The sequence below is a fragment of the Peromyscus leucopus genome, chromosome 4 (genome assembly GCF_004664715.2).
Source record: "Peromyscus leucopus breed LL Stock chromosome 4, UCI_PerLeu_2.1, whole genome shotgun sequence".
Taxonomy (NCBI): Eukaryota; Metazoa; Chordata; class Mammalia; order Rodentia; family Cricetidae; genus Peromyscus; species Peromyscus leucopus.
Window position 1 is genome coordinate 109,209,010 of NC_051066.1, and position 12,022 is coordinate 109,221,031.

The 12,022-nt window shown below is 42.2% G+C and overlaps 1 protein-coding gene across 1 annotated transcript; it reads right to left on the minus strand.

The window, feature by feature from the left end:
• Positions 1 to 10,759: 10,759 nt before the first annotated feature.
• On the minus strand, positions 10,760 to 11,685 carry LOC114699472 (ragulator complex protein LAMTOR3). Its single transcript, XM_028878536.2, has one exon. It carries the CDS (start codon positions 11,646 to 11,648, stop codon positions 11,274 to 11,276), a length of 375 nt encoding a protein of 124 aa, XP_028734369.1. The 5' UTR covers positions 11,649 to 11,685; the 3' UTR covers positions 10,760 to 11,273.
• Between the last annotated feature and the right edge of the window lie 337 nt (positions 11,686 to 12,022).

A 12,022-nucleotide genomic window follows, 5' to 3' on the forward strand; every position in this document is an offset into this window, starting at 1 on the left:
TGCCTTCCGTTTGCAGGGTGACCCAGAAGTGCGTGAACCCCAGGAGTCTGTCTTTGCCATCACTGTCTAAGATTCTCCTCTTCCTCCATCTTTCTCTCCCTGTATTGTCTGTGAGTCAGATTGGAGTCGGTGGGGGAGAGGAAAGAAGAAAGTGTAACGGTCGTAGTTTATGGAGGAGCGAGAGACCATCCCCCAGCTCTCCAGGACCTGCTCCAGGGCACAGGTCCTTCTTTGTCCTCCCTGGACAAGTGCCCCAATCTAGGTTAGGTCGTCCTATACCTGAGTGACCTGTTAGGTTGGTACAAAATCTCTCATCTGTCTCTTTTAGGAAGGAAAAAACAGGATAATTTTCTTCATTTACTTTGTGTCTGGGTCTTGGCTGAGGTGTGTGAGATGAAGCTACTCATGCTATAAATGGATCCAGAAGAACTTGGGGGCATTGTCCACAAGCCCACCTTGGTATTAACTTCTGTTAGTGTTTAACAAATATTTAATGTCCACGGGTTCTGTGTGTCTGAAGTTTCACCTTAGGCACTGGTGTGGTTTTACCAACGGTTCCCACTAGATGTCACTATTGCTGTGTCTGCTAATTCTATCCCCTACCCTGATTTCCTTAGATTTATTACACAAATATGTTCACTTTGAGGGAAGATTTTCCTCCAGATTTCCTGGAATTTTGGCTCCATTCCCACATGGTCGCAGACTTTCTATTAGTGTTGTTGAGTTCTCGCCTGGGTTGGACACATGATGTTTTCGGTACACACTTGGTGCTTAACAGTCCTATTAGACTTGAACAGGGGAGATTTTGATTCTGTTTTAACTTGATGAAGATGGAAGGTGTCACAAGTCAAGGAATGCAGGCAGCCTCCAGGAGACAATCCCATTGATATCTTGGTTTTAGCACCATGACACCTATTTTGGACTTCTCACCTGTGGTGGGAGTAGGGGTGCAGATGGACTAAGTTACTGTCTATTGAGGTGATGCAAATGACCCAGCACAGTGCTTAGAAACATTTTCTTTTGTTCCATCTCTGTGGGCCAGGAATTTGGGAATGGCTTTGACACATGGCTCTGGCTGTCTTGTGAGACTGTAATCAGGCTGTCAGCCGGGGCTGCTTGCATCTGAAGGGTTGACCGGACTGAAGATACTGTTCCCAGGATGGTCATAGCCTTCAGCCCATGGACACACCACAGGGTAGTGGGAGTGTTCACCACATAATATTGGTGAGACCAGGCATTCTCTAAGAGAGGTCAAGGAAGAAGGCAGACGTGGTGTCTATCACAGCTTCAGAGGTGACCGTTGTTTGTTACCCTCAGTTCCTCCAGAGATGATGCTGTGTCAAGAAGAGGAGATAGAGACTCCGCTTCTTAAAAGAGAAGAGCATCAATGTATTCGTGAACAGATTTTGTTTTTTTTATCTTACAGTAGTGGGGTGGAACCCAAGACCCTGTACACACTAGGATGGTGCTCTGTCATTAAACTACATCCCTAGCCTGACGTATTTTAAAACTATTGTGCTATTTCTCCATTTTTTTTCTTCTTAAAAAAATTTCCACCAGTCAACATTCTAGCATGAGCACCCACCCCAAGCTGAGAGCTGCCGCCAGTTGATGGCTTCTTGGGGAGGGAGAGTCAGTTTTCCTTTAGGGTGTGGCTCCTGGTAGGCCGACCACACTCTAGAGGATGGCCCCACACCCATGAACATATGGGCAGCACCAACTGGGCTATTAAAAAAAGTCAGTAGTTGGGGGGATGTGGAGATGAGGGGGTGGAGCTGGGAGGAGTTATGGGGAGGAGCGGGACTCTGATGAAAATCCGTGGTATGAAAACTCTCAAATAATTGATGCAAATATCATAGTAAAAATTTCCATGAACAAATGTACAGGAAACTCGAAAACTTCGGGTAGAGTTTAAATGGTCAGGAAGACTATACCCAGAAAACTGCATTCTAATCCAGCTTCTCCAACTCATTAGGTAAATTGAATTGGTAGTTCAAATCTGAAGCCAAAGAAAAGAAACCCTCCTTTGTGGAAATTCTGTCCTGATGAACGTGGCCAGGAACAGAGTATTTTTAAAAAATAAACTTTTAATTTTGACTAGCTTTAGTACGGAAAACAGTTTCCAAGACAGTGCAGACCATGTAGCCCATGCTGGGTTCCCCTCACTGTAGCTTTTTTAGTGGCTGTGTGTGTCGTCTATCTAACTGATGAGCCGATATCCACAGGCTGTGGCTTAAGCTTGGGTTGTTTTTGGATTTTCTTAAGTTTTGACCGAATGTAATGCGCCTTCTTCATGGAACAGTTTGATGTTAGGGGCTCCCATGTATTTGTAGTAACTTATGAGTTCCAGGGTGTACTGGCTGGTTTTGTGTGTCAACTTGACACAAGCTAGAGTCATCAGAGAGGAAGGAGCCTCTGCGAGGAAATGTGAAATTTTCATGAAATTCGGCTGTAAGGCGTTTTCTCAATTAGTGATCTATGTGGCTGGTGGTGTCACCCCTCAGCAGGTAGTTCAGAGTTCTATTAGAAAGCAGGCTGAGCAAGCCATGTGAAGCAAGCCAGTAAGCCACATCCCTCCATGGCCTCTGCATCAACTCCTGTCTCCAGTATCCTGCCCTGCTTGAGTTACTGTCTTGACTTCCTTCAGTGATGATCAACAATACGGACATGTAAACCAAATAAAATCCTTTTCTCCCCAACTTGCATTTTGGTCATGGTGTTTTGTTGCCGCAATAGAAATCCTGAATAAGACACAGGGCTTTTCGCAGACAGCAGCAAAACACTTGGGTGTTGGGGAAGAGCAAAGGCTGCTTGATTTGTGCCAGCATCTCACAGGCTAAGGGCTGGGGGCTCCTAAACAAGTTGCTTTGCTCCACTCCAGTCTCCTCATCTCTACAATGAAGATGATTTTACATCTGAAGAACCTGGTGATGATTAAACAAATTCACGAACATTGACACTTGGGATAATTTTTGACACATAGCTAATTGGGGGGGGGGGAGCTACTTTGTCAATCAAACTCAGGGTTCTGTGAAGTCACACGACTCAAACTGTCCATGCATGAGCCCCACGTGGGCCTTTGGATAATTAGTAAGGCCATTTATTGAGTCTTGAAGAATGGATGACAGCTGGGTGGAGGGAGGATGCAAGCAATGAGAGGCTGTGTCTCTGGGAGAGGGAACTGGATGCTGGGTCCACTGTGGAGCAACCTGGCAGCTTGGAGAGTGGTAAGGACTATATGAAATAGGGAGCCTGGCTCCAGGTTTATAGGCTGCAGTGGGGTGCTTAGCCCTCCTCTCCTGTGGGCAGCAGCAATTCCTGATGCATGTTCAGCAAGGCCGACTCTGGTCTGATTAGGGCTTGTAGAAACGGATTGATGAGGAAGCAAATTAGAGAAGGCCACTGTCTGAAGTTACTTAGTTACTTTTCTTTTGCTGTGATAAAGCACCATGACCAGATAACTTAAGGAGTTATTTTATCTTTCCAAAGAAGAAACTCTTTATTTCATTAATTCTTTGCATAGCTTTTAAAATTTTTATTTCATTAATTTCCATCCAGAATTTCATGATTTCTTTTGTGTACTATTTTTGGACTTTGTGGGTTCTTGTTTTTCTAAGACTTCCAGGTATATCATTAACTTGTTTAAATAAGATCTCTCACATTTTTGATGTAGGCACTTAGAGCTATAAATTTTCCTGTTAGGACTGTCTCCATTGTATCCTGTAGATTTTGATATGTCTTCATTTTCATTCAATTCTAGTATTAAAAATATTTCCATCTTGATTTCTTCAGTGTTCCATATATTACTCAATAGTGTGTTGTTTAGCATCCCTAAGCTTGTATACTTTCTGTAGTTTCTATTTTTATTGGTATCCGGCTTTATTCTTTTGTGGCCAGATAGAATTCAGGATGTTATTTCAATTTTCCTGTATTTTTTGAGACTTGTTTTATGTCTTAATAGCTGATTAACTTTGAAGGAAAGTCCTAGAGCTACTGAGAGGAAAGTATATTCTTTAGTGTCTGGGTGGGGTGTTCTGTAGATGTTTCTCAGACCTATTTGATTTATGATGTCATTTAACTCTAAACTTTCTTTATTTAGTTTTTGTCTAGATGACCTGTCGATGAATGCCAGTGAGGTATTGATGTCATCCGCTCTCACTGTGCTAGAATTAATCTGTGACTTTACATCTATGGTCTGTTTTATGAATTGGGTGTACCTGCATTAGGCACGTATATATTTTAAATTGTAATCTCTTGATGGACTGTTTGTTGAGGATTATTCCTTTATACTGTGTGAAGATGTGTCACTGTGATTGATTTAATAAAAAGCTAAATGGCCAATAGCTAGGCAGGAGGTATAGGTGGGACTTCTGGACAGAGAGAGCTCTGGCAAGAAGAGAGTCAGAGTCACAAGCCAGATGTGAAATAACCAGGATGGGCATAATGGAGATGAAGAAACAAGCATGTGGAAGAACATAGATTAAAAAAAATAGGGGTTAATTTAAGTTATAAGAGCTGGGCTGGAGAGATAGCTCAGTGGTTAAGAGCACTGGTTGCTCTTCCAGAGGTCCTTGGCTGGAAAGATAGCTCAGTGGTTAAGAGCACTGGTTGCTCTTCCAGGGTCCTGAGTTCAATTCCTAGCAAGCACATGGTGGCTCACAACCATCTGTAATGATCTGGCTCCCTCTTCTGGCCTGAAGGGATACATGCAAGCAGCACACTGTATACATAATAAATAAATCTTTAAAAAAAAGTTATAAGAGCTCGTTTAGAAACAAGCCTAAGCTAAGGCTGGGTTTTCATAATTAATAGTAAGTCTTTGTGTCATTTTTTTTTTTTTGTGAGCCAAGAAGAAAAGTCCATCTACAATTGTTCTGATTATGAAGTAACCTGCTTGAGTCTGTTTTGTCAGGTATTAGAATAGCTGCACAGTCTGGTCTCTCAGTCCCGTTTGCTTATGCTACCTTTTCCCATCCTTTCACCTGAAATGGTGTCTGGTTTTAGTGGTGAGGTAAATTTTTTGGAGGCAGCAATAAGATGAATTCTGTTTTCTAATCCAGTCTTTTAGTCTGTGCATTTTTATTGAAGATGCAAGACCATTAATATTCCTAGTTATTGTAACACGAATTCAGATGTAACATGAATCTTAAATGGTCTTATTAATTAAAAAACTTGGGGCCAGATATTGGGGTGAATGCTGAAAGATCAGAGAAACAGAATAAGCCACAGCCAACCTCACCTCATTAACTCCTCAGCTGATCGTGTTTCTAGGAATCTTCAGATTGAAAGCCTCTGAGTCCTCACCCGGAAGTGATCTCAGCTGAACTACCTAAAAGTCTCTAGTTCCTGGTCCTCATGCCTTATATACCTTTCTGCTTCCTGCCATCACTTCCTGGGATTAAAGGCGTGTGTCCTTTCCAAGCAAAGACATGAGATTTCAAGTGCTGAGATTAAAGGTGTGTGCCACTATGCCTGGCTCTGTTTCCAGTGTGGCCTTGAACTCTCAGAGATCCAGATGAATCTCTGCCTCCTGAGTGATAGGATTAAAGTTGTGTGCTGCCACTGCCTGACCTCTATGTTTAATATAGTGACTGGCTTTTTCCTCTGATTGCCATGAAAGCTTTATTATTAGAGCACAAATAAACTATCACCACAAGTTACTAGTGAAAGATGTACATTAATTCATTTTGTTAATATTGTGATGTTTTCTTAGATCTCTTGATTAATTTTTATATCATTTATATATCATCTGTGATGACTTTGATGTGCTTATCACCTTCAGATTGAAGCATCCCTTCTTGTCTCTGTAAAACTAGATTAGCAATCATAATGTGCTTTAGTCCATTTTCATCATGAAGCATTTTTAATTTTTCTTCAGTTTTAATAGATAGTTTTGCTGGGTATACTAGTCTGGGTTGGGAGTTATAGTTGTTTGGATATTGGAATATGTCTTTTCAGACTGTTTAAGCTGTAAATATTATTGCAGAATAATCAGGTGTAATTGGGATGGGTCTGCCTCCACAGGTGATTTGACTCCCACTCTTGCAGTTTCCAGCACCTTTCTTTTTTGTATGTGTGTTTACTGTTTTAACTATAACATGTTATGGGGAGTTTCTTTTCTCATCCTGTCTATTTGGTTCTCTATTGGCTTCTAGTATCTGTCTGGCCATCTCTTTTTCTAGATTTTGACAATTTTCTTCTGTGGTTTTCTTAAAAATATTTTCTATTGGGTGGTAGTGGTGCACACCTTTAATCCCAGCACTTGGGAGGCAGAGGCAAGTGGATCTCTATGAGTTCAAGTCCTGCCTGGTCTACAGAGTAAGTTCAGGACAGCCAAAACTACACAGAGAAACCCTGTCTTGAAAAAGCTAATATATATATATATACTTTTTTTTTCTATGCCTCTGGTGCTGCCTCCCCCTTCTTTTCCTCCTCCTTCTTTCTCCTTCTTCTTCTCCTCCTCTTTTTCTTTTTTCGTTATCCTGCCTCCTCCTCCTTCTAGTCTCATAATTTGCAGATTTGTTCCTTTCATGATGTCCTAAATCTCTCCAATGTTTAGCTCATTAAAAAACTTTTCCTTTCTTATTTTAAAAGATTTATTTATATTCTTTATGTGTGTGAGTGTTTTGCCTACTTGTGTGTATATTCATCATGTTGCCTGTTGGATCCCCTGGAACTGGGGTTATGGATGGTTGTATACCATCATGTGGGTATGGGAATAGGACTCTGGGTCCTCTATAAAAACAGTAAGTGCTCTTTCCCATTTCTCATTTGTCTTGTAGCGACAACCCCTACCCCTTCCCTGCCCATCAATGCCTGAGGCAGATGGAAGAGCTGGCCCTGAGAGGGGAGAGGACCCCTGGGTCCTATGGACCCAAGGCTGCAAGATCTCCATAACACAGGGCAGCAATGGGATGTCTAAGAAGAGTCCCAGTGAGGGACCAGTGTTAATGGTGTAACAGAGACCAGGGGCCTTGAACTAGACAACGATTTTTTGGGATGAACACTTGCATGTAAAATGTATGGATAAAGGGGTTTACTGTGTGATTCACAGTATCACACTGCAGCTTCCATGACATGATACTTCCTTTCTTCCTTTTTTTTTTTTTCCTTTTCCTCTTTTGAATCTTATTTTGTTTTATTTGGGGGTGGGGAGAGATGGGCGAGATTGGGAGACATGATGTGAAAGACACAAAGAATAAATAAAAAGGAAGTTGAAAACAACATAAGTGCTCTTAACCACTGAACCATCTCTCCAGCTCCTAATTTTTAAATTAATTTTTTTTCATACAGTATGTTTTGAGTCACATTCTTTTCACTCTCTGTCTTAGCTAGGGTTTCTATTGCTGTAAAGAGACACCATGACCATAGCAATGTTTATAAAGGAAAACATTTAATTGGGGCTGGCTTGAAGTTCAGAGATTTAGTCCATTATCATCATAAAGAAAGCATGGCGGCATGCAGGCAGACATGGTGCTGGAGAGGTAGCTGAAAGTTCTGTATCTGGATCAGCAGGCAGTGGGAAGAGACTGCCACACCAGGTTTGGCTTGAGCATCTGAGACATCAAATCCTGCCCCTTAGTGACACACCTCCTCCAACAAAGCCACACCTACTCCAATAGTGCCACTCCCTATGGGCCTATGGGGCCTTTTCTTTCAAATCATCATACTTCCCCAACTCCTCTCAGATTCCTTCCCCCTACCCATCCAATTTCATATTTTCTCTCCTGCTGTGGGATGGTCTGTATGTCAAATTGCTCTGATTGGTCAATAAATAAAACACTGATTGGCCAGTGGCCAGGCAGGAAGTAGGTGGGACAAGGAGAGAGGAGAATTCTGGGAAGTGGAAGGCTGAGGCAGAGAGACACTGCCAGCCGCTGCCATGACCAGCAGCATGTGAAGACGCTGGTAAGCCACCAGCCACGTGGCAAGGTATAGATTTATGGAAATGGATTAATTTAAGCTATAAGAACAGTTAGCAAGAAGCCTGCCACGGCCATACAGTTTGTATGCAATATAAGTCTCTGTGTTTACTTGGTTGGGTCTGAGCGGCTGTGGGACTGGCGGGTGACAGAGATTTGTCCTGACTGTGGACAAGGCAGGAAAACTCTAGCTACAAATGGTGCCCAATGTGTTGGCAAGAGTTTCTACCTAAAACCTGAGAAAAGATTCTAAAATGGAGCTAAAAACACCTTCCTAATTGTCTCTCTCAAATGAGCGGCAGCCTGCCGGTTTGAGCTACTGGCGTGCGAGCTCGATCTGCAGTATGGCAGGAATGAGGCCTCTGCAAGTGGCACATTAAGCTGCATGGTGGATTTAGCCTTTGCTAGTACAAAACAAAAAAAGAGGCTTCTGGGATGCATGCTGCTTTGATAAAAGCATAGACCCACTATTTCTGAGAGTTGATGGCTCCCAGAGCTGGCAGAAAATGTACCACTGCCACATTGGGAAGCTGAAGTTGGCAGAGCCAACAGCCACAGCGCTCTTTCAGGCTCAGAAGACTGCAGTTTAAAGCAATAGGCTCAAGTTAATATAAAAAATAAGCCACGTAAAGATGGCTACCACACAGAGAATCTGGATTATGTTCTCTTTGATATTCGTAACTGAAGAAAAACGTTTGATTACAAAAGCTGTTGAGTTATTCCAAAATGTGTATTTTAAAGGTACCTTGACTTCAAAATTTGGATATAAGGATATGTTGCTTTGGAAAAGAGGCTCTGCTTTTGTTTCTACAGAAAGCCAGAGGCTATGGATTTGTTCCAGATTAAGACACATCAGGTTTGACCAGCCAAGACCACCTGAAAGGTCTCTGATGACACCATGGCCCAGATGATCCAACATCCAGAATCGTTTCAAGGCAACTGGCTCAGACGATACAGCCTCACAGACTACTCCATGATCCTTAAATTTTCTTTGTGTCCCCATAAGATACAGTGCCCCCCTCCAGCAGGAAGTAGTAAGAGAAGCTACGCCCAAATTCCCAAATATACCAAGCTGGCTTTGGAGGTGTGTAAAAGTTAAAACCTTCCTTTTTAAAAAAAGAAAAGGGGAAGTGCTGTGGGATGGTCTGTATGTCAAATTGCTCTGATTGGTCAATAAATAAAACACTGATTGGCCTGTGGCTAGGCAGGAAGTAGGTGGGACAAGGAGAGAGGAGAATTCTGGGAAGCGGAAGGCTGAGGCAGAGAGACACTGCCAGCCGCTGCCATGATCAGCAGCATGTGAAGATGCCGGTAAGCCACCAGCCACATGGCAAGGTATAGATTTATGGAAATGGATTAATTTAAGCTATAAGAACAGTTAGCAAGAAGCCTGCCACGGCCATACAGTTTGTATGCAATATAAGTCTCTGTGTTTACTTGGTTGGGTCTGAGCGACTGTGGGACTGGTGGGTGACAGAGATTTGTCCTGACTGTGGACAAGGCAGGAAAACTGTAGCTACACTCTCCCTCTTAAAAAAAAAAAAACACACCAAAAAACCCAAACAACCAAACCCTGTAGTGGTATTGGCTCTTCCCATGACCTTGAGCTATATGGCACAAAGGAGGTGGTGCTGCTTGCCTGTGATTGTGGCCCCTTAAAAGGAAAGTTAGGGGAATCTTTCTCTCTTCTTAGAGTGGTCGGAGACTGGAGAGCTAGGTGCATTAGCTCCCAGATGGACCAGAGGAAGATTTCAGCTGTTTACTTGGTTCTGTATTTCCTAAGTGTATGTCCCCAACTTATATCTTAATAATTTCCCTGATACCCCTTAAGCAGACTCCTCTGGGTACCAGATTATATGAGAATAACTGCAGTAGGTTTTCTCCTAGGAGCCATGACCTATCTAGACCCAGGTGCTTGGCCTTAATAGCAGTTGCAGGTATGGGTTTCATCCCATGGAGCAGGCTATACTATCAATAGAAATGTTGTTGGTTGCTCCAATAATGTTTGTGTCGCTACTACATCTGTGGGTGTATATGGTGCAGGCAGGTCACTATTGTAATTGGGCAAGTTTGCAGCTGTGTGTGATTGAGAATTATTTTTTTCCCCTCCATATAGTATCTTCTAAAACTATGAATGCTGGTTAGAGGGGGTGAGGCTTTTAGTTGAGAACTGGCTTGATTTCTTCATATTTGATGACATAAGTATGTAGTGTCTTCAAGCATCAATATTGGAGGGTAACCAATAGACTTGGCAAGGGCCTGTAATGGGCGTGGTCTATGCAATTCCTTTGGCTAATGATTCAAAAAGATATAACACATTTTTTTTTCTTGGTACTAGGGGGTCTTATTTGGTAGCATATGATGTCCAGCTGGGGCATTGTCCCTCTACCTCCATTATATGGCAACTCTGTCTAAGTTTCATTTATATTATAAATGTATTTTAGGAAGCTATTAATGTAATATGTTTTCATATGGCTTTTCAAAAGGCCTTAGTTGTCTCTCCCTGTATCCCTTCCTTTACCCTTCCCTCCCTTACCTCTTTCCATTTAATCCTCCTGGTTTCCTTTTCTCCCTTTATAATACTATTATTATTTTTTTTAAATACTATTTTATTTATATTTGTGTATGAAAAAGTGGCTATACTGTCATTTTTATATACATACTGATAGTGGAGAAGAACTCAGTCACATGGCATTTCCAATGTACAGAGAACACAATCATTAAAGCATTGTTACAGAAAGAGAAGAGAAATCAGAAGCAGTGATTTTCGTTCTCACTGAAGAGCAGCACCCTCGAAGAAGAATCAAATCCATTAGTAATACTCATCTACACTGAGATCATATACAGAGGAAAGTTAGTGATCGTACTTACTTTATTATTTTTACTAAGCCATTCATCTTCCTCACACTCAATGCAAAGAGATAAAATACAATCTTAAGAAAAATATGTCCTCATTCTTCTTCTCAGTAGAAGGGTCTGTGTGGCGTGTGCAGAGGAGCACTGTACAGCAGGTGTGCGTGCTGGCTCAAGAGTGTCAGTGTTCCTCCCTGATCCCCATGCACTGCAGAGAAGAGCACTCGTTAGCAGGCATCCACACTAACTCCATGGGAGCTGCGCTAGAATAAACCATTGTTGTGGCGTTCCCGGATCTCACTAAGTAAGAAAAGACTTTATACACATAAATATAACATTTGATCTGTCTATAAATTATAGCTGTAGGCTCTTCTTTAGTGTCAGGTGGAAAAGCGGCCCTTTGAATACATAGATACAAGTATTACTGTGATCTAACGATTGCTGGACTGGTACAGTGTTTTTGCAATGAAGACAAGGAACACAAAAACCACTGTTAGATTAAGACACTTCCACAACTTTTATCAGTTCTTCAAATAACGGAGCCAGTTCCTTTTCGAGGCTGACAATGAGTCCTGTGTTGGCATTACTGCTGGCTATGAAACTCACCACCAGAGGCAAACGATTGAACTGAACCACCTGGTAGGTATTATAGTAACAGATGATACTTTTATTTTTTGAAAGTCCGAGTTTGCTGCCTTGGTCTGTTGCGAGGGCAAAAGTGGATAAGAAGCCAGGCCTCAGGGCATGCTCTGGAGCACTGTCGTTAGCCACTTTAATAACAGGCACCCCATCTCTATCTGATACAACGATCGCATGGAGCCCTTCAACGCTTGGCAACTTTTTGTACAGGAATCGCTTTAGATCATCCGCCATGATGAACCCCTTTCTCCCGCAGGATCAATCTCCACGCCCACGCGCTCTCCATCCTGGGGCGACCTGCCCGGGTGTCCCCGCAGCTCAGTCGCCTCTCGGAAGCCGCCTGTCAAGCCTCTGTCACATGACTCCAATACTATTTTTTTACTTACCTTTTCTTAAACAATACCGCCCCCCCTCCAGTCCTTTGCTAGCTATCTAAGCTCTCTGGTTATTCTGATTGAAACATATATCCAAAGCCTAAAAACCAACATCCACATATAAGAGAAAACATGCAATATTTGTCTTTTTGGATTTGGGTTATATTATTCAGGGTAATTGTTTCTAGTGTCATCTACTTATGCACAAATTTCTTTTTTCTTTACAGTTGAATA